The sequence below is a fragment of the Schistocerca cancellata genome, chromosome 7 (assembly GCF_023864275.1).
Source record: "Schistocerca cancellata isolate TAMUIC-IGC-003103 chromosome 7, iqSchCanc2.1, whole genome shotgun sequence".
Lineage (NCBI taxonomy): Eukaryota > Metazoa > Arthropoda > Insecta > Orthoptera > Acrididae > Schistocerca > Schistocerca cancellata.
The window spans coordinates 213,230,444-213,256,024 of NC_064632.1; the positions used below are offsets into that span (position 1 = coordinate 213,230,444).

A 25,581-nucleotide genomic window follows, 5' to 3' on the forward strand; every position below is an offset into this window, starting at 1 on the left:
TCCCTTCACTACCTCAATAATTTCTTTTATCTCCTCATACATTTCATCAACTTCTTCATCACCTGCAGAGCTAGTTGGCATATAAACTCGTACTACTGTAGTAGACGTGGGCTTCGTGTCTATCTTGGCCACAATAATGCGTTCACTATGCTGTTTGTAGTAGCTTACGCATACTCCTATTTTTTTATTCATTATTAAACCTACTCCTGCATTACCCCTATTTGATTTTGTATTTATAACCCTGTATTCACCTGACTAAACGTCTTGTTCCTCCTGCCACCAAACTTCACTAATTCCCACTACATCTAACTTTAACCTATCCATTTCCCTTTTTAAATTTTCTAACCTGCCTGCCCGATTAAGGGATCTAACATTCCATGCTCCGATCCGTACAATGCCAGTATTCTTTCTCCTGATAACGACGTCCTCCTGAGTAGTCCCCACCTGGAGATCCGAATGGGGGACTATTTTACCTCCAGAATATTTTACCCAAGAGGACGCCATCATCATTTAATCATACAGTAAAGCTGCATGCCCTTGGGAAAAATTACGGCTGTAGTTTCCTCTTGCTTTCAGCCGTTCGCAGTACCAGAACAGCAAGGCCATTTTGGTTAGTGTTACAAGGCCAGATCAGTCAATCATCCAGACTGTTGCTCCTGCAACTACTGAAAAGGCTGCTGCCCCTCTTCACGAACCACGCGTTTGTCTGGCCTCTCAACAGATACCCCTCCGTTGTGGTTGCACCTACGGTACGGCTATCTGTATTGTTGAGGCACGCAAGCCTCCCCACCAACGGCAAGGTCCATGGTTCATGGAGGGACAAAAAGGTACATGGGGGTGTACGGACACTTTTCATTAGACAGTGTATCTGCTTTCGTTCACACAGTAAGAAACATATCAAATTCAATAACTTAGACAATGTTCAATCCTTAAACACTGACAAGAATTTTGAAATATCAGGCATAGAAATTCCTGCATCTAAGTTAATGGCCATACATTTATATAATTCTCCAGATAGCCACTTAAAAAATTTAATGCTCTTCTTGATACTTTGCTAACTAAAGCAGTAACAAACTGAAAAAAGAGTTCTTATATATGGAGACCTAAATGTAGACTTTAATAAGCCAAGCAACTCGAAATCTGGGTTGATGAAGATATCAACAGCCAATAATTTGGAGATTACAATCCACTCCCCCACACATGAAATGAATCATTCTAGTACTAATACAGCCCAAATAATAATTAGCTTCAAAACAAAAATATAAATCAGTAGCAATTAAAGCTGGTCTGGCAGACTATAATGCACAGGCTATAAGCTTTTGTCTAAACACTAATTCATCTTATAATTCCATGGGCAGAACTTTTAGTAATGCTGCAGTAGAAACATTCCAGAATAAACTCCAACAAGAATCATGGGTGCTAATGTATAGTACAGAAAATGTTTCTGGTAAGTTTCAGGCATTCATGAAAATATTTAAATATTATTTCGATCTTGCTTTTCGATTGAAATCCAAAACAACCCAAACCACTAAATGCGACAAGTGGATTACTAGTGGTACAAGGAAACCTTGTGCTAGAAAATAGTAACTATACAATATTGCAAGAAGTTACAACAGAGCTCTGGGATTTGGTAGTTACTTTAAAAAATATAAATCTATCTTAAATAAAATAATAAAGGAGGCAAAAAAACAAGACAATGACAAATACATAGAAAATGCTTCAAACAGGACCAAAGAAATCTGGCAAGTTATAAAAAAGAAACCCAATCTGACAAAAATAGAGTTAATAATATTATATTAAAGGCTGGCTAGGAAAACATTAAAACTCAGAGGAAGTACCCAACATGATTAATAATTATTTTATGAATGTAACATGATACTAGTACAACAGACCTCCAATAGAAAACAGCATACAGAACCAGGGAAAGAAGTCTCAAGCAAATCAATGTTCATGTACCCAACAAATGTAGAAGTACAGTTTACAATAAAAAGTCTCAAAGTGAAACACTCTGGAGGAGTAGTTCATATGCCTGATTTTATTATAAAGAAGTGTGGGTATCTGATTACTGAGACCTTAACTCACGTATGTAACCTATCTTTCACTACAGAAACTTTTCCTTCATGTTTGGAAATAGCAAAAGTAAAGCCACTGTACAAGAAAGGAAACAAAGATGATATTTCCAACTACAGACCATCGGCACTTCTGTCTGTTTTCTCAAACATATTAGGAAGGCTCTTCAGTAAGAGACTAACAGACATCTTAGAGGATAATAGCATTCTGACAGAATCTTAACATGGGTTTGGAGCAAACCATTCAACTGAATCAGCAGTTCACTCCTTTCTATTCAAGGCATTGTTAGCATTAGATAACAGAAAACTTACCACAAGCACTACATATGTAGTGTGCGGACAGCAAGCTGGGAATGTGGAGCTTACAGGGAGCATGCCAGACATAAGTCTCTGTGTCCTTGGTGGCTCAGATGGATAAAGTGTCTGCCATGTAAGCATGAGATCCTGGGTTCGAGTCTCGCTCGGGGCACACATTTTCAACTGTGCCCGCTGATATTTATCAACGCTTGTCAGCAGCTACAGATCTGTATTTCATTGTAATTTCATATTTTTAGAGTTGTTAAAGGCATCTGACACCATAAATCATGACAAACTGCTATACAAGCTAGAAAATCTTGGCATCAGAGGAACAGCTAACAACTGGCTCAGCTCTTATCTTGAGAAAGGGAAACAATGTATGGAAATAGATCAGGAAAGGGGTAATGTCATTAGGCGGACCAACACACGAGTTAGCTAGACACCTTGCCTCTATGCTGCAGCCTTATGTTGGTAGGACGGACAGTCATATTAAAAATTCAGCTCATTTCATTGACAAGTGAAAGGAAATGAGCGTGGGCCCGGATGATGTCCTCGTCAGTTTTGACGTTGTGTCGTTATTTACCATGATTCCGGTAAACGAAGCTATCTTATGCATAGCGGATATTTTTCCTACTGATATTGTGGCATTATTCTGACACTGCCTCACCACAACCTACTTTCAATACAATAATAACTTTTATGAACAGATTAACGGCGTGGCTATGGGCAGTCCTCTCAGTCCTGCTGTGGCTAACTTATTTATGGAGACTTTTGGACAACGGGCGTTGCAGACTGCCAGTAAGAGACCAGCCAGATGGTATCGCTATTTCGATGACACGTTCGTAGTATGGACACACGGAGCAGAGGAGTTGGATGCCTTCTTGACACATTTAAACAGCATTAATCCAAAAATCCAATTCACTATGGAGACGGAAAGGAATGGGCAATTGAACTTCCTGGATGTGTCTGTGATTAAACGACGGGACGGAACGTTGGGCCATAAGGTGTATAGAAAGCCCACACATACTGATCGCTACCTACACAAAGGTTCAAACCACCACCCTAGACAAAAAAGAGGTGTAATGAAAACTTTGGTAGACAGGGCATACAAACTTTGCGAACCTGTTTATTTAAGAGATGAGATTGAACATCTACGGTCAACTTTCGTGAAGAATGGCTATTCTAGCAAGGATATAGATCGAGCACTTCGCTCTAGGCAGAGAATCAGGAGTAACGACGAACAACAGTCGTCCAAGGGCAAAGTTTTTCTTCCGCTCATTAGTAAGGTCACAGACCGCATTGGGAAAGTTTTAGGCAAGTATGAGGTGGAAACTATTTTCAGACCCACCAGGAAAATAAAAGAATTTTTAAGGTCGGCAAAAGATGCACGACACCCTTTGGCTACACCGGGGGTATATAAAACTCCTTGTAGTTGTGGACAGGTTTACATCGGTACCACAAAGAGAAGTGTGAACACCCGTCATGTTAAACATAAGAGGAATTGCCGCCTGGGTCACACGGATAAATCGGCCGTAGTGGAACTTGTTTACCAGGAAGGTGATCATGAAATAAAATTCGGCGAGACGAGCGTCATATCAAAAACTTCGCATTATTATGCACGCTTGTATAGAGAGGCTATCGAGATTGATAAACATCGTAATAATTTTAACAGGAAAGACAAACGTGTTAAACTGGATAAAATTTGGATGTCTGCGTTGCACCGCGAGCATGACGATCGATTACTTTCAATCAAGAATGTTGGCATCACCAGAGACAATCTCATAGCCGACGCCACATGATCGACAGTGACGCCCTCTGTACTGCCGATATAATCAGTGCTTCCTCGAGTTCTCTTTGCAGTTCGCTGCTTTACCTCCGAGGATGTCTCCCGCAGTCGGACACGAAATGTCAGGAGAGAGTTTTATACTTCGACCACGGCCTATCAGCCCAGAAGTTTTATGTGAAGATTAGGAAACATAGTTCCAAGCTACTGATTGTAAAATATGGTGTGCCACAAGGATCAATAATAGGTCCTGTTCTCTTCTTACTCTATGTACATGACCTACACATAAGCAATTACAGCAGTAAAATATTTCAATCTGGTGATGATACAAGCATTCTAATTACAGAAAACACAGAACAAACCCTTCTAAAAACATAAGAGAAGCCACTGACAGGATAACAGTTACTTTGATAATAGTAACTTAATAATAAACAATGGACAAACTGTAGCTATGGACACACAGCACAAACAAAAAAATCTGATATCACCCATTCTAGAACTATATGGACAGAGAATTATCGAAACAGCCTGTACCAAATTTCTTGGACTTCATGTACAAGACAACTTGAAATGGAATGTATATATTGAGCAAATGAACAAAAAATTAAGTACTTCCTGTTTTCTGTTGCTGACATTAAAGAACTATACCAGCTACAACACTCTTCAGTGCATGTATTATGCAGCCGTACAATCTCACCTCTAGCATGAGATTATGTTCCAGGGAAATTCTGGAGATGCCAGCAAAACATTCAAAAGTTTAAAAAAATATACAAATAATGGAGGGGGTAGATAATTACAAATCATGTAGACCATTGTTGTTTCAAAACACGATAATCCTGGCTCTTCCTTGTGTGTGTGTGTGTGTGTGTGTGTGTGTGTGTGTGTGTCAAAAGAAAATATAATCTATTTAAAACAAAACTTAAACATAAAAAAAAACCATTCATCACTCAGCTATGATGCAAGACAAAAATTGGATGTAGATGTTCAAAGCACCAACACAAAGTTATTTCAAAACAGTCTTATCCATCCTAGTATCAAACTGTACAATGCATTGCCAGATACCATTAAACACATACACAACACTGGTCACTTCAAATCTAAATTGGAGTCATACTTGGCTGACCACTGCTTTTACACAGTAAATTAATATCCACAAAAATAAATTTATTTATGTTAATGTAGTCCCATACAGAAGAACATTTGTATATTATCTCATTATATATAGCGTAACAACATTTATTTAAGTATTCATCTTTAATTGAGATTAATGTGTGTACTTTTATGAACAAAGGTATAATTATATACAAAACATTGTGCAGCTGTAGATGAAATGGATCAATAAATCAAAAGTCAACTATAATTTCCCATGCAGAGGGTTGGTGATTCAAATCTTGTTAGGTACTGTGTAAATTTTTATTTTGAAATCTTTATCAAACTGACTTTGGAAATTATTTCTATTCAATTAATTGGATTAAATTTAATTTTTTAAAATTTTTGTTCCTTTGTCATATCATTTTAATCATCAAATTAACTTTTTCAGTTGCTATAATTTTTTCTTCCTATCATTTTCCACTTGGAATCTTTATGCATATGAATTTAATTATTTCTATTTATCTATCACAATGTTTATGCATTTGAAATAATATTCTATTTATATTGACTGTGCAACTGTGTCAAAAATAAATTTTGCTTACAAGGTGTATATTTTTTTGTTGGTAATCATCAGACATTTAAAACATAATTCTTATTGCACTTCCATCTTTATCAAAAATTTTTGAAAATTAGACTCATAAGCTACCTTGACACCTTCAATCTTCTAAATTGTAATCAACATGGTTTTCGTACAGGTCACAGCACAGAAACAGCTATACAGGCCTATACGGAAGAAATTATTAGAAATTTAGATAATAACAAATATGTGGTAGGAATCAATCTAGATCTTTCCAAGGCCTTCGGTACAGTACATCATCAAATCCTCCTTGAGAAACTGGAGGCAATAGGCGTCAAAGGAATTGGGAGGAAACGGTTTGAATCCTATCTCCAAGATAGAACTCAGGTTGTGGAACTCACCTCATCTCAGAATAAGCAAAAAATAAAGTGGGTATCTGATGCTAAGGAAGTGGCAGTAGGTGTCCCTTAGGGTTGTGTTCTTGCCCCCCCCCCCTTCCCCAATATTCCTAATCTATATAAATGACACTGAAAAGCCCAACAGATTATCAAAAATTATGATAATTGTTGATGATACAAGCATAATTATAAGTGATGACAGGAAATCCTTATTCATTACATCTGGAAATGTTCTGAAGAGTGTGCATCAGTGGTTTTACACTAATAAGTTAACACTCAATTTAAATAAAACAAATTAGTAAAGTAAATGAGAAAGATGATCACCGTCTATCATTGAGTGACCATGAAATAGCGAAAGACTGGTCTACAAAATGTTTGGGCATGTACATTGATCAGCACTTGAGCTGGAAAGACCATGTCACATACATATCCAAAAAACTCAATTCGGCATGTTTTGCACTGAGGATAATTTCTAGAGTTTGCAGTGCAGAGTGTACAAGATTAGTGTATATGGCTTATTTCGATTCTATTATTCATATGGTATAACATTCTAGGGTGCAACTAAATGTCGCTTGAGAGAGGTTTTTAAATTACAGAAAAGGATGTGATGACGATGTGATGGAGAGGGTTGTATGAGCGCACGACGGCAAGGTCTTCAGCGCCCGTTCAGTAACAGCTTGTGATGGGTGTCAAGAAAAGACTCAGAACAGTAAGATAAAACAGAATGTAAAACACAGGTAACAAGCTTGGAAAAATATGGGCCTACCCACACCGAAGCATGGGACGAAGCATGCCGCCAGCAGTAAAACATGGACAACACAGGAAGAAAGTGGTACAGGGAGGTAAAACAATATAGCAGATGGAAGAGGCTAGCTGACCGCAAGGAAAAAGGGAGGAGCCAGCCACTGTGCAATACACTAAAACCTCCAGCCTAAAAGTTTAGGCCAGAGTCCAGACACATCACAAAACTTTAAAACCATAGACACACGTCTCATCATTAGCTAAAACACAGGGCAGATGCCCATCAACTTGTGCTTCTGCCCTTGCATCACAGTATAAAATGCAGTCTGTTAAAATGTGGCGGACAGATATGTACACACCACAAGCATCACAAAATGGGGGATCCTCCCGCCATAATAGAAAGCTAAGTGTGAGAGAACAGTGCCCAAACAGTGCCCAATCCAAAGACGCATGAGGGTCACTTCTTCCTGCCTGAGCAACCGGCAGGAGGAATGCCATGGCCGAGTTGTTGACCTCATCAACCGCAGCTTATTGGCCGTCACTGCCAGCCATTCTTCCTCCCACAACTCCATGCACTTCTTGTGGAGTGCAGAAATGACAGACTGCAAGGGAATAGGACACTGGACCACATCCTGCTCTCTGCAGGCTTCCTTGGCAGCCCAATCAGCCTGTTCATTGCCCCATATTCCTACATGACCAGACACCCAGCAGAAGGACACCTCCTTACCCCACCATTGGAGCAAGTACAGTTGGTCATATATCAGGTGGACCATCTCCTCAGTTGGGTACAGATTCTGAAATGATTGTAATGCACTAAGAGAATCGGAGCAGAGGAGAAATCGATTGCTCCGAACACGTTCATCCCCTCCAGTGCCTTCAGGATCACATGGAGCTCCACTACGAAAACAGTATATTCATCAGGGAGGGGAATGTGGGTAACATGATCAGGGAACACTACCAAACAGCCACGGAAATTCTCCTGTTTGGAGCCATCAGTGTAAACGACGGTAAAACCATGATACACATCTAAAATGTTAAAAAACTGAGATTGGAATGGAGAATCTGGTGTACTACCTTTCTTAAAATTAGTCAAATCTAAAATAAGTTTGCGTCTCCAGAGGAGCCAAGGTGGAAATCTGCTGCAACTGCGACGGAAAACATGAAGACCAGCCATATCCATCGCATAGAGGCAATCCTGTGCGTGAATCCCATAGGTCCGCATCGCTCGTGGCCGGTTATGAAATAGCTGTGACAGAGGAAGCTGAGCAACGGTAAGGTATGCAGGTGTGGACAAAGTTTTATATGCCTGGTGCACCATAAGTAGCCGCTGCCGCATATGAAGTGGCGGTTCACCAGCCTCTGCACAGAGGCTTGGTATAGGGCTAGTTCTGAATGCCCCAGTGGCCAACCGAAGCCCTTCATGGTGCACAACGTCCAACAGTAAGAAGGCCTCGCAGACCCATACACCGTGCACCCACAATCGAGCCGAGATCGCACAAACTCTCTGTAAAACTGGAGCAGACAAATTCTGCTGGCTCCCCATGTACTGTGGCTAAGACATTTTAAAATACTTAAGGCCTGAAGCGACCGCAGTTTCAGGTCTTTAAGATGAGGTAACCACGTAAGCTTCGAGTAAAAAATGAGCCCCAGAAATCTCACCGTGTCTTTAAAAGTAAGGACAGTGTCCCTCATCCTCAACTCAGGAAAGGTTAAAATCGAACGAGAACGGTGAAAAAGGACACATACGGATTTCTCGGGGTAAAACTTAAAACCACTCTTCTGCGTCCAGTCATTCAACTGTCTAAGAGTAAGTTGAAACTGACGAGTTGTCGTTGCAACGTTTGAAGAAGAGCAAAACAAAGAAAAATCATCCACAAACAAGGAACACTGGACAGGACTCTTCACTATGGAGGTAATGCTACTAATAGCATGACAAAGACAGTCACACTTAAAACACTACCCTGAGGGACATTGTTTTCCTGCTCAAAGCAGTCAGACAGGACATCACCAATTTGGTATCTAAAATATCATGGCGAGAGGAAAGACTGAATAAAAAGAGGAAGACAACCACAAAAACCACATTCGTGAAGCTGCTCCAGGATGAGACGCCTCCAAGTGGTATCGTAGGCCTTCTCGATGTCAAAAAATACACCTAGAAGGTGATGACGGTGTAGGAAAGCTTGTTGTATAGCCGCCCCCAGGAGGGCAAGGTTATCGAAGGTGGAACAAAACCTCCTGAACCCACACTGAAAGCAACTAAGGAGTTGCTGGGATTCTAACATCCAGACAAGGCGGCAGTTGACCATCCGCTCCAAGGTCTTTCCCATGCAACTAGTGAGGGCAAAATTACGGTAGCTACTCGGGCTCGTGCGGTATTTCTCAGGTTTTAAAAAAGGAATTAAATCTGCCTCATGCCACGAGTTAGAAAAGTGACTGACGCCAAAATGGCATTAAAAATAGCAATGAGTATTTCTTTGTTGCGCCTTGTGAGGTGCCATAGCATACTGTAATGGATCCTGTCGTGACCAGGGGATGCGTCACGAGCTGCAGACAATGCAGAATCCAGCTCCCACACAGAAAATGGGCAGTTGTAAACATCATGAGAGGTAGACTGGAAGTCCAGACTACACCTCTCAGCAATCGCTCTATGGTGCTGGAAACCCGTACCCTGACTGGTTGTTGCAGTAACCATGGCAAAATACACTGCCATAGTCTGGGCAATGTCTCGCAGATCCGTGTGGAGAGTGCAATTATTCATTAAAGAAGCCATGGGGCGTTTCCCTCCTCTCCCAGAAATTCTCCTGATGGTCTCCCACACAATGGAAATTGGTGGAACAATTAATGGTGTTCAGGAGCTGTTGCCACGAACTCTTCTTGCTCTCTAGAATAATGTGGCGACATTCTGCCCTTGCCACCCGAAAGGCTGCAAGATTCTCAGCAGTCGGCCGACACTGGAACAGATGCAGAGCTGCACGCCTGGTCCTGATTGCAGAGCGGCATTCGGCACTCCACCAAGGGACAGGTTGCCTCTTCTGGTGGCCTGTGGAATGGATGCTGCGGCAGCATGGTGGACTTTTTTGGTAATATGATCCACCCATGCCTCAACATTCGCACAGTGTTCGAACTGGGCCAACTGGCTATAAAGTGTCCAGTCGGCCCCACTGAGCACCCATCATGGTGGTCTTCTTTCGGGGCCCACGCCATCTGGCAGGTGAATCCAGATTGGGAAGTGATCACTGCTGTGCAAGTCAGCGACCACTTCCCATTGAGCACTGGCGGCAAGAGCTGGAGAGCAAACCAAGAGATTAATGTCAGAGAACAACCCAGTCGCTGTTCAGAAGTGAGTGCTCTGTCCTCCATTGAGCAAGTAGGCACAGGATGACAGGAGAAGCCTCTCAATTGCTCTACCCCTGGGGACAGGTAATTGCAGAACCCCAAAGCACATTGTGGGCATTAAAATCACCACAAATAATGAATGGCTCGAGGAGCTGTGTAAGAAGGTTGGTGAGGGCTGCCTCATCAAGTGTATCATGTGGGGGCAAGTAAAGCGAACATATAGTCAACGGATGATGCACATGCACGGACACAGCGATGGCCTGTAAATTCATCAGAAGTGAGAGAGGCAAGGAGTGGTAGTCCGTCCTGATGAAAATACCTACGCCTCCTCTAGCTCTCTCCCCATGCAGGTTGTCCTTTTTGTGGAGTGTATAGCCTCGTGGCTCAGGGCAGTATGATGGATAGAAATAAGTCTCCTGGAGACACAGACACAGTGGTCTACCCTGAGAGAATAGATGAAGTTCCTCCACATGCGTTCTGAACCCCTGCAAGTTCCACTGAAGTATGGGAGCCATCTATGACGGGGGTAGCACCTTCATCCTGTCTCTCCGACAGGGTGGGGAGACTGCAGCAGGTGGAGAGGCAGGCGTGGAGTGAGATGATTGCCCCACACATACGTCATACTCCATCAGCTCTGGGGAAGAGTCAGATGAAGCATCATGTAAAACTACATCTGCATGGTCAGATGGTTTACCACATTATTTTACCCGGTGTTGCTGCTGTATAGAAGCTTTCTGCAGTTTGGTGGGCTTTGGAGGAGCTGACGTGGGAATGGTAATGGCCGTACTGGGCTTTGGAACAGCCTCAGCTGTTGGAGGCACCAGGGGCTGGCCCAAGATCGCCACTGTACCTTTGTCTGCCATTCGAGTAGGGGCTACAGGCTCTGAAACACTGGCTGCGTTGCAAGTGCACTGACATCTGCAGGTGTTAGTGCCAACACTCAGCACCTCTGTCTGCGTAGAGGCATCAGCTTTTGGAGTAGGCTTCTGAACCATGGATGCAAAAGATGCAGCAAATGTGGGAGGTTGCATTGACTTGTAGATCCTTTTGGCCTCACCATACGGGATACGCTTGGTTGTTTTTAATTCCTGCACTTTGCATTCCTCTAAAAATATTTGGCAATCCCTACTACATACAGTGTGGTTCCAAGAGCAATTCATACATTGGCTGGAGACGAGCAACCAACTCCTTCATGAGCAGCCTTACCGCAGTTGTCACAAGTCGCTTCACCTTTACACCCTAAGGTGTAAATGACCAAAACGCTGGCATTTAAAACAGCGCATTGGGGTCAGGAAATAAGGCCTCACACTAAGGCGAAGGAAGCCAGCTTTAACATGTTCAGGAAGTTTTGTGCTACTGAAGGTCAGAATAAAGGAGTCGGATTTGACAAGATTGCCATCAACCCTCTTCATGATATGTTGTACATCAACAATACCTTCCAGAGCCTACTCACATTGCAGTTCTTCCCTGGGAATGTCGACTAGATTCCGGCATCTCACAACACCTTTGCTATAATTCAAGGTGCTGTGCAGTTCAGTGTCTATGGCATGCTTCCCAAGGCATTTAGCAGAATGGAGGTTAGTTGCTTGCTGGGAAGTGGAAGTTTCCACTATCAAGGTCCTATTATGCAAGTGCTTCACTGATTTTAAGGAGCCACAGATTCCCTCCAAACTCTTTTGTATATAGAAGGGCGAAACCGTTTCGAAACTACCCTCCTTCCGTTTCACAATGAGAAACACATTCTGATTACCAGAATGCATTCTGATATCAAAGACTTTACTTGTCAAAGAAGTGCCGGAGTCAGTGGGTCTGACTGCACGAGCCCTCTTGAGAGACTGGGTGTTAGAACCTTCCAGCGGCCCACCCTTTCCACTGGGAGGAGGAAATGAGGATTTTGAAGAATCCATCTCGGTGCCATGAGCAGCTAGGGAACTAGAGTCCACCTAGACAGAGCCCCGCATGCCTAGGTAAGCCTTATACAACTGAGGTGCGGCAGGTACCCCAGAGGTTGCCCGCTAATGACTGTTCCGCCTCAACAGTCATGCATCTCATCAGCGCGCAGCACACCTTGAGATTGAGGGGTTGTTTATAGAGGTTTATTCCATCCTCGCAATCCGGGCGGTCAAGCCAAGATCCCCATTCCCTGAAACACACAACGTTCCACCGCCCTGTCGCACGGTGGTCGCTGAAGTGTGCCCAGTGCTTATGGTGACAGGGGACTGGCAGCACTTACCAGTCCCCAGCTCAGAAACCCCGGGGTTGCCAAGCCCGTACCCAGCACCTGAATGCCGAGCCCCTCGGGGGCTACAGAAAAGGGCCATTAGAATTATTACACACAGCTCTCCACAAACACACTGCAAGCCCTTGTTCATGCAGCTAAACACACTTGCAGTACCATCTTTGTACATATTAAAAAGTATACTGCATACAAGAACACGCTTGAGTAGTTTACTGGTAAATTCAGATCTTCATGACTACAATATATGTATCTGTAAGAATCTGCATGCAGAAAGAACAAGAAAAACAAAAACTCAAAAATATATGAGCCACTATGGAATAAATCTTTATAATGCTCTGTCACTCTGCATCAAAGAAACAGAAGGTGAAGGAAAATTTAAGTCAGAATTAAAAAAGTATCTGATAAATAAATGTTTTTATAGCATAGAGGAATATTTTGAATCCCTTAATCACTAACTGATAGTTGTATTGTCAATATCATGTTGTTCTCAATGTCAGTTCTATGTCTCGTTTATACTCTTTTAACTCTAAATTATGTATAATATGTGTTTTCCAAAATGTACTAAATATATATCAATTCATCACATATGGTACATGTTAAAAGAGCATGTAAAAGAATAATCCATTAATTCAATGTTTTAATTTTCAACATATTACATAATGTTAATTTCATGTGTTTGATAGAAATTTCTAAAGTTCTGCTGTGCATATTCTGGACAGTATTATGACAATTCCTATATCATGTAAATGATGCAAAGGATGATAATAAATGAAATGAAACTATGGATAAAGAAACACAGATGAAGATCTAAATGAAAGAAGGGATTGTAAATTCAAGCAAAATGATGAATGGAAATAATGAACTCAATAACATAGCCAAAAAAGAGGATGATAAGACAGAAGAAATGAAACTGAAGTTAATACTTAAAAACAATGAAAATCACATGAACAAAACTTCCAAGTATAAAAAGAATGTTAGGAAGAAAAATGAGAGTGTTGTTGTTGTGGTCTTCAGTCCTGAGACTGGTTTGATGCAGCTCTCCATGCTACTCTATCCTGTGCAAGCTTCTTCATCTCCCAGTATCTACTGCAACCTACATCCCTCTGAATCTGCTTAGTGTATTCATCTCTTGGTCTCCCTCTACGATTTTTACCCTCCACACTGTCCTCCAATGCTAAATTTGTGATCCCTTGATGTCTCAAAACATGTCCTACCAACCGATCCCTTCTTCTAGCCAAGTTGTGCCACAAACTTCTCTTCTCCTCAAACCTATTCAATACCTCCTCATTAGTTATGCGATCTACCCACCTTATCTTCAGCATTCTTCTGTAGCACCACATTTCGAAAGCTTCTATTCTCTTCTTGTCCAAACTAGTCATCGTCCATGTTTCACTTCCATACATGGCTACACTCCATAAAAATACTTTCAGAAACGACTTCCTGACACTTAAATCTATACTCGATGTTAACAAATTCCTCTTCCTGAGAAACGCTTTCCTTGCCATTGCCAGTCTACATTTTATATCCTCTCTACTTCAACCATCATCGGTTATTTTACTCCCTAAATAGCAAAACTCCTTTACTACTTTAAATGTCTCATTTCCTAATCTAATTCCCTCAGCATCACCCAACTTAATTTGACTACATTCCATTATCCTCGTTTTACTTTTGTTGATGTTCATCTTATATCCTCCTTTCAAGACACTGTCCATTCCGTTCAACTGCTCTTCCAAGTCCTTTTCTGTCTCTGACAGAATTACAATGTCATCGGCGAACCTCAAAGTTTTTAATTCTTCTCCATGAATTTTAATACCTACTCCGAATTTTTCTTTTGTTTCCTTTACTGCTTGCTCAATATACAGATTGAATAACATCGGGGAGAGGCTACAACCCTGTCTTACTCCTTTCCCAACCACTGCTTCCCTTTCATGCCCCTCGACTCTTTATAACTGCCATCTGGTTCCTGTACAAACTGTAAATAGCCTTTCGCTCCCTGTATTTTACCCCTGCCACCTTCAGAATTTGATAGGGAGTATTCCAGTTAACATTGTCAAAAGCTTTCTCTAAGTCTACAAATGCTAGAAACGTAGGTTTGCCATTTCTTAATCTTTCTTCTAAGATAAGTCGTAAGGTCAGTATTGCCTCACGTGTTCCAACATTTCTACGGAATCCAACTGATCTTCCCCGAGGTCCGCTTCTACCAGTTTTTCCATTCGTCTGTAAAGAATTTGTGTTAGTATTTTGCAGCTGTGACTTATTAAACTGATAGTTCGATAATTTTCACATCTGTCAACACCTGTTTTCTTTGGGATTGGAATTATTATATTCTTCTTGAAGTCTGAGGGTATTTCGCCTGTCTCATACATCGTGCTCACCAGATGGTAGAGTTTTGTCATGACTGGCTCTCCCGAGGCCATCAGTAGTTCAAATGGAATGTTGTCTACTCCTGGGGCCTTGTTTCGACACAGGTCTTTCAGTGCTCTGTCAAACTCTTCACGCAGTATGTTATCTCCCATTTCGTCTTCATCTACATCCTCTTCCATTTCCATAATATTGTCCTCAAGTACATCGCCCTTGTATAAACCCTCTATATACTCCTTCCACCTTTCTGCCTTCCCTTCTTTGCTTAGAACTGGGTTGCCATCTGAGCTCTTGATATTCATACAAGTGGTTCTCTTCTCTCCAAAGGTCTCTTTAATTTTCCTGTAGGCAGTATCTATCTTACCCCTAGTGAGACAAGCCTCTACATCCTTACATTTGTCCTCTAGCCATCCCTGCTTAGCCATTTTGCACTTCCTGTCGATATCATTTTTGAGACGTTTGTATTCCTTTTTGCCTGCTTCATTTACTGCATTTTTATATTTTCTCCTTTCATCAATTAAATTCAATATTTCTTCTGTTACCCAAGGATTTCTATTAGCTCTCGTCTTTTTACCTACTTGATCCTCTGCTGCCTTCACTACTTCATCCCTCAGAGCTACCCATTCTCCTTCCACTGTATTTCTTTCCCCCATTCCTGTCAATTGTTCCCTTATGCTCTCCCTGAAACTCTCTACAACCTCTGGTTCTTTCAGTTTATCCAGGTCCCATCTCCTTAAATTCTCACCTTTTTGCAGTTTCTTCAGTTTCAATCTGCAGTTCATAACCAATAGATTGTGGTCAGAATCCACATCTGCCCCAGGAAATGTCTTACAATTTAAAACCTGGTTCCTAAATCTCTGTCTTACCATTATATAATCTATCTGATACCTTCTAGTATCTCCAGGATTCTTCCAGGTATACAACCTTCTTTTATCATTCTTGAATCAAGTGTTGGCTATGATTAAGTTATGCTCTGTGCAAAATTCTACAAGGCGGCTTCCTCTTTCATTCCTTCCCCCCAATCCATATTCACCTACTATGTTTCCTTCTCTCCCTTTTCCTACTGACGAATTCCAGTCACCCATGACTATTAAATTTTCGTCTCCCTTCACTACCTGAATAATTTCTTTTATCTCATCATACATTTCATCTATTTCTTCATCATCTGCAGAGGTAGTTGGCATATAAACTTGTACTACTGTAGTAGGCATGGGCTTTGTGTCTATCTTGGCCACAATAATGCGTTCACTATGCTGTTTGTAGTAGCTTACCCGCACTCCTATTTTTTTATTCATTATTAAACCTACTCCTGCATTACTCCTATTTGATTTTGTATTTATAATCCTGTAATCACCTGACCAAAAGTCTTGTTCCTCCTGCCACCGAACTTCACTAATTCCCACTATATCTAACTTTAACCTATCCATTTCCCTTTTTAAATTTTCTAACCTACCTGCCCGATTAAGGGATTTGACATTCCACGCTCCGATCCGTAGAACGCCAGTTTTCTTTCTCCTGATAACAACGTCCTCCTGAGTAGTCCACGCCCGGAGATCCGAATGGGGGACTATTTTACCTCCGGAATATTTTACCCAAGAGGACACCATCATCATTTAATCATACAGTAGAGCTGCATGATCTCGGGAAAAATTACGGCTGTAGTTTCCCCTTGCTTTCAGCCGTTCGCAGTACCAGCACAGCAAGGCCGTTTTGGTTACTGTTACAAGGCCAGATCAGTCAGTCATCCAGACTGTTGCCCCTGCAACTACTGAAAAGGCTGCTGCCCCTCTTCAGGAACCACATGTTTGTCTGGCCTCTCAATAGATACCCCTCCGTTGTGGTTGCACCTACGGTACGGCCATCCGTATCGCTGAGGCACGCAAGCCTCCCACCAACGGCAAGGTCCATGGTTCATGGGGGGGGATGAGAGTACATGAAAAAATAAATATGATGATTAAAATGACATGTCGAAGCAACAGAAATAAATGAAATACATTTAACACAATTAACTGAAAAAAGTAATGACCGAAGTCATTTCAATAAAGATACAAAAATTAAATTTACACACCACCTGACAACATTCAAACTTAGAATCTTTCACGTGCGGAGCCGATTACCGTAATCATTATGATGTGCAACTAGTCTGTTAGAGCATCATGGGAAGCAATTTTTTTTTCGATTACTCACAAATGAGGGACCACCTGGGTTAATGGTTGCAGGGTGTGATCCCTTGGAAGTTAACCTAATCGTTGATGAATAGATGATTTCAAAAATTTCATCCCAGCACTGGGGACCTCTCCTTGCCAGAAGAGACTGCCAAATGCTGTTCTTTCACATATCAAAGAATGTTGCATAATGCTGTTATCAGTCTGGGTTAATATTAAACAAACTTCATTATTTGTGACCACACAGCTTGTGATGAGGCATGTACTGTCACTGCTGACAATAATGTTCATACTTTTTCCACTGACTCAATCACAAATAATATGAAATTAGCTACACTTTGTAACTCATTTATCAGAAAATTGATACATATTGTGTTTTATGCACTACCGTTTTAAAATGCTTAACCTTGTTTTCAGAAGGCTTACGACTTGACTTTTTTTAAATAAGCAAATGATGTGGCTGGCTGCAGTTTGATTGCTGTGGATCACAAACTGGCCATTTTGACTACAGGCAAGCCAAAGATATCAAGATGAACTCCACAAGACTGCAGCAGACACTGTTCTTCATATTAAAAAAAAAAAAATGTTGTTGTTAACTTTCTTGTGCACTGGAAGAAGGGTGAAGGAAAAAGAATATAGAAAAGTTAATTAGCTCTGTTGAACAGAATGTAACACAGATGGAAAAATCATAATTCTTTCTGAGCTAACTGCCTTTTATAAAAATCACCATGAAATCTATGATATGAATATAATAGAGGGAAACATTCCACGTGGGAAAAATATATTTAAAAAGAAAGATGATGAGACTTACCAAACAAAAGCGCTGGCAGGTCGATAGACACACAAACAAACACAAACATACACACAAAATTCTAGCTTTCGCAACCAACGGTTGCCTCGTCAGGAAAGAGGGAAGGAGAAGGAAAGACAAAAGGATATGGGTTTTAAGGGAGAGGGTAAGGAGTCATTCCAATCCCGGAAGCGGAAAGACTTACCTTAGGGGGAAAAAAGGACAGGTATACACTCGCACACACACACATATCCATCCACACATACACAGACACAAGCAGACATTTGTAAAGGCAAAGAGTTTGCCTTTACAAATGTCTGCTTGTGTCTGTGTATGTGTGGATGGATATGTGTGTGTGTGCGAGTGTATACCTGTCCTTTTTTCCCCCTAAGGTAAGTCTTTCCGCTCCCGGGATTGGAATGACTCCTTACCCTCTCCCTTAAAACCCATATCCTTTTGTCTTTCCTTCTCCTTCCCTCTTTCCTGACGAGGCAACCGTTGGTTGCGAAAGCTAGAATTTTGTGTGTATGTTTGTGTTTGTTTGTGTGTCTATCGACCTGCCAGCGCTTTTGTTTGGTAAGTCTCATCATCTTTCTTTTTAAATATATTTTCACCATGAAATCTGTAATTTAATAAGAAAATATTAAGAAAGAACCACTACACCACCATGAACTTCAGATTTTCTAAATTATTAAAAGATGAACGCCCATTAGGAACTACCTAGAGACTTGAAATAAACTAATAAATATAAATATGAAGAACAATGAGTTCCAGCATTACCTGCTGAACCAGCATGTTGCAAATTTCACGCAGAAGCAGAATAATTCTTGTATTATTACAATAATGTCTACAGTAGCCCCACGTCAAGCAAACAACATGCATCAGTGGCTTCAGATGTGGACGAACTTCATTGAAATCTGTGCTTTCAATTACATCAAACTGTGGTTTTAAGGCCTTCATGAATGCTGAAATTTCACGAGCTTCAAGCACAGCTGAAAAACAAAAAGAAAAATAATATTTCTTTTAGTGAGCAGTACAAATGGAAACACTACGGAATAAGATTTTCAAGAATAATCATGACTCCTTTATTTTTACATACTCGGTTAAATTTAATTTAAAATACAGGCTTACACACAAAAAGAAACTACTTTTTCTTTCCAAAATGACTTTTGCATGAAATGCACCTACTACAGTGACCATTCTTTATGACAATACCACCTCCTTCGACAATGTATGACTATCATTAACGGCATAGACAATATGACTGACGATCATTTCTACCATCTTCTCCTTTTCCTTTCTCCTCTTATTTTCAGTTTATTTCCAGTTTCTCTTTACAAACCATCCTCTTTTTCTCAGCTGTCAGCCTCAACAAAAGTCAGCATATTGCAGCTTATTAAGCTTATTACAGCTTACACGTTATATGAATTGACATTTGTTCATTTAATAACACACTGGTGAATTTTACTATTGAAACAAATGAGTTTTGATTCAAACCCATCCATGAATTATATAAGATTGTGCATATAGTTCATTTTATAGACTCAAAATGAGAGATCCTCCAGAACGCAAAACATGTCAGGGAATATAAGATTGAATACATGTTTTCCACATGGGTTAATGTTAGTTGCTTTAATGTTCATTGTTCATATCCTTAGTTAAGTGAGCCTACAGCTGTGGAACAATTTTGTTTTTTTAAAGCTGCATTTTTATATGAATGGTAATACAGCAGTTGTTATAGAATGTCACAATGCATATTTAAAAAAACAGAAGATAGTAAAATTGATGAAGTAATTACATTGTAGTTGGGATGTAAGAAAGCTAATTATCTTCGCCTTCCATAAATTTTATTTGTAAAATTGAAGCAGGTGTTGAAACTGCCACCATACAGTTTGTCTAGTGGTCAGTGCATGTTCCACTGCAGTTTTCACACAATGGTGTTCATGATCAAGATGACACAATAACAGCACCAGTGCACTCCTAACACCACTGGGAAATATTTAGAGAGGCTAGCACTGGAGCTCTGAATGCTATTTTACACCATTCTCAATGAGTTAGTCATGCATCTGACATCTGAATATGTCACCACAAGCAATCAGAAACACATTCCCTAATTGTGTACTATTTGAAGTTCAGTATGGATTTCTGGTTTGGTGTAACTTGCACTGCAAGTAATCTTAAATACATCCTTTACCTACCACATCGGATGTATGATTTTTATTCCTCTGTATCAGAGAGTCATTGATGCAAAATCACAGAACATACATTACGTACCTACAGAAATAAAAGTAGCAAAAATAAAAAACAACATTAAAAATAAAAATAACAAAAACAATATATTAAAAATAAAGGACAAGAAATACCTTTTAGAAAACTTAAATACAGTTAGATATTGCCTGTGGCCTCTCAAATGAAACCGTCCTACAATCTGTCACAAATAAGTTGGAAAAATTGTGGGAAATCAAAAAGAACAGTTGTTACAGAGGCATGTAATAAATAGCTGTTCCTGAAAAGGAACGTTGCTACTCACCATATAGCCGAGCTGCTGGATCTGAGATAGGCCTATCTGCAACTTGGCATCTCTGCTATATGGTGAGTAGCAACTTCCCTTTTCATATTATGGTTACATTCCACCATGGATTTTCCATTGTTTGATAGTAGTTCCTGAGAAATTTGATGAAAATCTCGCAGAAGAGAATCCAATATGCCTTCATATTTACTGCAGAATTGATGAGTTAATGCAAAAAATTTAAATAAAAAAAATATTATATGGTCAGTAGCTGCGTTCTATGGAGCTGAATTACTTTTGAGCTACACAGTAACTTTTATATATAAAGATAGTAACTGTTCTCGAAAGAACAGATACCACTGATGATTGTGCAGTATCTCTAGAATAAATGATAATTAAATGAAACCCTCAGCTGCCAACAGGTGCAGGTGTCGTTGATATACCTCGATGGAGATAGCTGAAAATATGTGCTCCGACCGGGACTCAAACCCGGAATCTTCTGCTTACACAGCAGACACTCTATCCATCTGAGCCACCGAGGACACAGATGAACAGCGCAACTGCAGAGACTTACGGGAATCGTCACCTTAGTTGGCGCAAGTAATGAGTAGACGGGCAAATATCTGTTAGGAACATTATGTATGTAGATTGTGGACAGTCGGGAATGTGGGTCTCACAGGAGGTGTGCAAGGGATAAGTCACGCTATTCATCTGTGTCCTCAGTGGCTCAGATGGATAGAGCATCTGCCACGTAAGCAGGAGATCTCGGATTCGAGTCCCAGTCGGGGCACACATTTTCAGCTGTCTCCATCTAGGTATATCAACAACACCTGTCAGTAGCTGAGGGTTTCAGTTAATTATCAATAACTTTTATATTCATCTGTCATACTTGTATAAGTATAGAAAGGAATGCACAGACTTTATACAGTTCTAGCTCTCTTCACCTTTTTAAAAACAAAGAAATGGTGAAGAGCGCAAGCTTGGACAGGATTCAGAATTTTAACTTCCATTTTATCATCTTTTGTTGAAGTATTGGTATAATCAATGTTGAACTATAAAAATATTTTGTTCAATTTCATTTTATATAGCAGCAGAACTTCATTCAGTAGATAAAGATCTGCTATTGAATTTCTTGGACACAACCCTCAACACCCATCTTAATGAATGGTTTCGTCTAATTCTCGTATCATTTGTCACTGAGGTTATAATCTTTGAATATGCAATAAAAGTATCTACTTTCTATGTACATCCTAATACCCTGTTGAACATCATGGATCTATCAAATTTGCCTTGATAATGTCTGAATTGTGTTTCAAGTTGTGCCATAGTTCCTCCTCATTTTCTTCAACATAACTGAATCTTTGTTCTGCAATACTGAACTAGTTTCTTTTCATACTTGCTTAACAAATAAATTTTCTGTCTTTCTTTCTAATTATAACCACTCTGAAGCCTCAGTGCTGGGACATGTTTGCTCATGCGCGTACATTGTTACTCGGCAGGCATTTTGCTGCTTACCACAAACATTTATCCTGCAGCTAATAACATTGCCAGATGATTGGATTGCTTTAAAAATATGTCCTGGTTACTGGCAAGGAGAAAGAAGGAGAAGTATGCAATGAAACTTTTAAAGGCTGAACATATCGCTGTGGATACTTTCTCCGGTTCTATTAAAACCCCAAAAATTATCCTGAGACAGTAAAAATGTCAGAAATAACTTCCCAGAACATTTTAAATACTTGTTAATGATATATAGTAAAGTAAATAAAGATTCTGACCAATACTGGCAATGCAACTTTTGTGGAAGTATGATTTTGTCCTGGTACTTTACTGAACATCATGGATAAGACAGACAAAACAGTGATGATAATTTCCAAAAAAAATTATTACACCTAATATTATCCAATCTAAAGTAATTGTGATGCTCTTCCTGCATTTGGTCCCAGACAGCTTTGTGTTAAAAACTCAAGAGAGAGAGAGAGAGAGAATGAAAGAAATTCTTGCTTAAATCATTATGTAGTAGTTCTTGCTCTCAGAAGCCCACAAAAACGCTGCTGTGAATAGTACCAGTCCAATTAACAATGGTGTGGCTACAGTGACCCTGAAGCAGTCAATCACAGCTCAGTTTTCAGAATGGCTGGAGGCGATCACTGTTCAAAGTGGAACCTAGCTCTATATGCTCATCTGGCTGGAATCAGAGTGAACAAATGAGTGAATAACAATGCTGCAGGTTAAATGAAACTTTACGGATTGAGAGGATTTGTGGTGTTATTTCAGTAATTACAAAATAAGAGTCAAATTTATGAAGAATTTGGCAGTATGAGCCCACCTATCAGTATGACATTGCATCCCCTGTGGCATGCACTGGATGCATGCACTGATTTGACTGAGAAGGGCATCACAAAGCCATTGTGTTCTCTCCTGAGGCCAGCTGATAAACAACTATTGTAAGCGGGATTCCGGACATTGGAACTGGAATGCAGTTGACATCTGAGCTGGTCCCACACACATTCTATTGGAGACAGATCTGGGGAGCTTGCTGGCCAGGAGACTAACTAAACATCACACAGTCCATGGACACATGCATGTGTAGAATGCACTGACCTGCTGAAAAATAGTAGTACAGTACTATAGCATGAACATGTAGGATGTACCATAGTACCACCAGAGTTCCCTTAACCACTGTCTGCTGGGTTTCTCCAAAACACTGGAGGAATAGGACCGCTGCCCAAGTCACTGCCATACATGCCGATGATGTTCCGCTGGGATAGTAAGAATTGTAACTCATCACTGAACCCAATATGATCCATTCATCAGCAGCATGCTTTCCTGTCATGGCAAGACTCCAAATGCAGCTGTTTGTGTTGTGGTGTTAAGAGGAGCCTACATACGAGATGGTAATTCCATAATCTAGCTGCTGTCAGTCTCATCCTTGGCGTAAGTTAGTTTAATTAGATTAAATAGTGTATAAGCTTAGGGACCGATGATCTCAGCAGTTTGGTCCCATAAGACCTTACCACAAATTTCCAGATTTTCCTTTGTGCTCTATAAATTTTATGGGGTTTCACTAGGCAATGGGGTTTCACTAGGCATGGCCTACACTTAGAATGAAAGATTGGTACAGATGATTCATGAAAGTATAGGGGGTGGAGCTCAGGCCACACATGATCAAATACCTGTTGTCATAGGCAGGAAAAGTAGGTCTTTCTTAGGATAAATCCAGACAACATGTTCCCCTGCCTTAAGAGTATCTCCAACAGTTAAAAAAATACTGAAACAGTGACTCACAAGACAAATTTTAACACTTCAAATATCACATATACCAGATGTCAGAAATAAAAACAAACCACAGGAAAGAGTTAACATGGGACATTTCACAGACTTAACAGTCCTCCAACAAAACATGCAATCAGTAGAAAATAAAATACAACTATTAGAAGTTGAGCTCCAATCTTTGAACTGCACAGCAGTTTGTATTACTGAGCACTGGTGTAGAGACACAGAAATCCAACTTGTAGTATTATCACTGTATGAAAGGGCAAACACTTACTGCAGAACTACTTTGAGGGTGGAGGATCATGCATTTATATCATAAAAGGAACACAGTTCAAATCACGACATGACCTCAGTACAGTAAGTGAAGACAAACACTTTGAAATATCAGCTATTGAATTAACAGCACTTGATATTATCAAGAAAATAATTATTTTGTGTGTGTGTATAGATCTCCCAGTGCTAGTAAGGACACTTTTTTCAATAAATTAACAGAAGTTCTAGATAAAGTCTCAAGTACAAAGGTCAACATAATTCTGTGTGGGGACCTTAACATCAACAATAATATCATAAATGAATCCAGCAGCACCTTCATAAACATCCTTCAAAGTTTTGGCATGTCCCTATTAGTCAATAGTGTAACAAGGGTTACTACAATGACTGCACCAGTAATTGACCATGTGGCCACAAATATGGACAAGGAGAAATGTGATGTAGCTGTAAAAGATCTTGGACTATCAGATCATCTCTGTCAAATAACAACAGTAAAATCAGGCATCGAATCATTCCCTAAACTACAAGCCTACAAACAACATCTACCAGAAATCAAAATAAAAGATTTTTCAAAAGAACTAGAAAAACAAAGCTGGGATGAAGTGAATAAGGAAACCAATGCGAATATGAAATTCTCCAAATTCTCCACATTGTTTAAATTGAACTTTGAAAAGGCATTTCCAAAAGTATGCATGTCTGTATCCACATCTCACAAAAACAGATGGATAACAGTAGGTATTAACAAGCTCTTCTAAACTCTTCAACACCTCAGTTCCATGAAAAAGATTCGCAATGCTCCAGCATTCTTAAATTTCTATCATGGATACAAAAAGATCTATAGGAAGGTGCTGATTGCTGTGAAAAAGACATTTAATAACAAAATAATATATAATGTAGACAATAAATGCAAAGCAGTATGGGATGTTATAAAAAAGGAAACGGGGAGAGGCAAACAAACGCAGAATAACATACTGCTAAGGGAGGGGGATAAGGTAATAAATGAGAATAACATACTGCTAAGGGAGGGGGATAAGGTAATAAATGATCCACAACACTTAGCAAACTATGTAAACGAGCATTTTTCAAGTATTGCAGAATTTACAGCAAAAATTCCCCAAAACAAATATAACACCTGTAAATAATGTTGCACTAAATACAATGATGTTACTTCCAACCATAGAGAATGAAGTCAATAAAACTGTTCAAAAACTAAAAATTAAAAGTCAGTAGGCTTAGATGAAGTACCAATGTGTGTACTGAAACAATTCATAGGGATTATACAAGGCCCCTTAACAAATATAATAAATCTTTCACATTAGGGACATCTCCAGAGCAGTTAAAACAGGCAAGAGTTGTACCTTTGCTTAAGAAAGGTGATGCAGAAGACACAGAAAACTACTGGCCCATTTCCCTGCTCTCAGCATTCTCAAAAATAATAGGAAATATTATGAAAGACAGATTAATGAGTTACCTGAATAAATACAATCTTTTAAGCGAATCACAGTTTGGTTTCTGAAGTGTCAATAATACAGAGTCAGCCACAGTAGAGTTCACAAAAGTTGTACTTGATGCTATTGATAAAGATGAGTGTGTCACAGGCACACTTTTGGATCTTTCTAAGGCATTTGATACAGTCGACCACAAGGTTCTATAAAATAAATTAGAAGCATCAGGAATAAGA

General features: G+C 40.0%; 1 protein-coding gene across 1 annotated transcript in view; it reads right to left on the reverse strand.

Moving 5' to 3' along the window:
- Positions 1–25,581, reverse strand: part of LOC126092703 (dynein beta chain, ciliary-like) — an 863,310-nt gene that overhangs the window by 758,824 nt on the left and 78,905 nt on the right. The window contains 1 exon segment of the mRNA XM_049908426.1: positions 18,629–18,840. Coding sequence (XP_049764383.1) covers positions 18,629–18,840 — 212 coding nt within the window.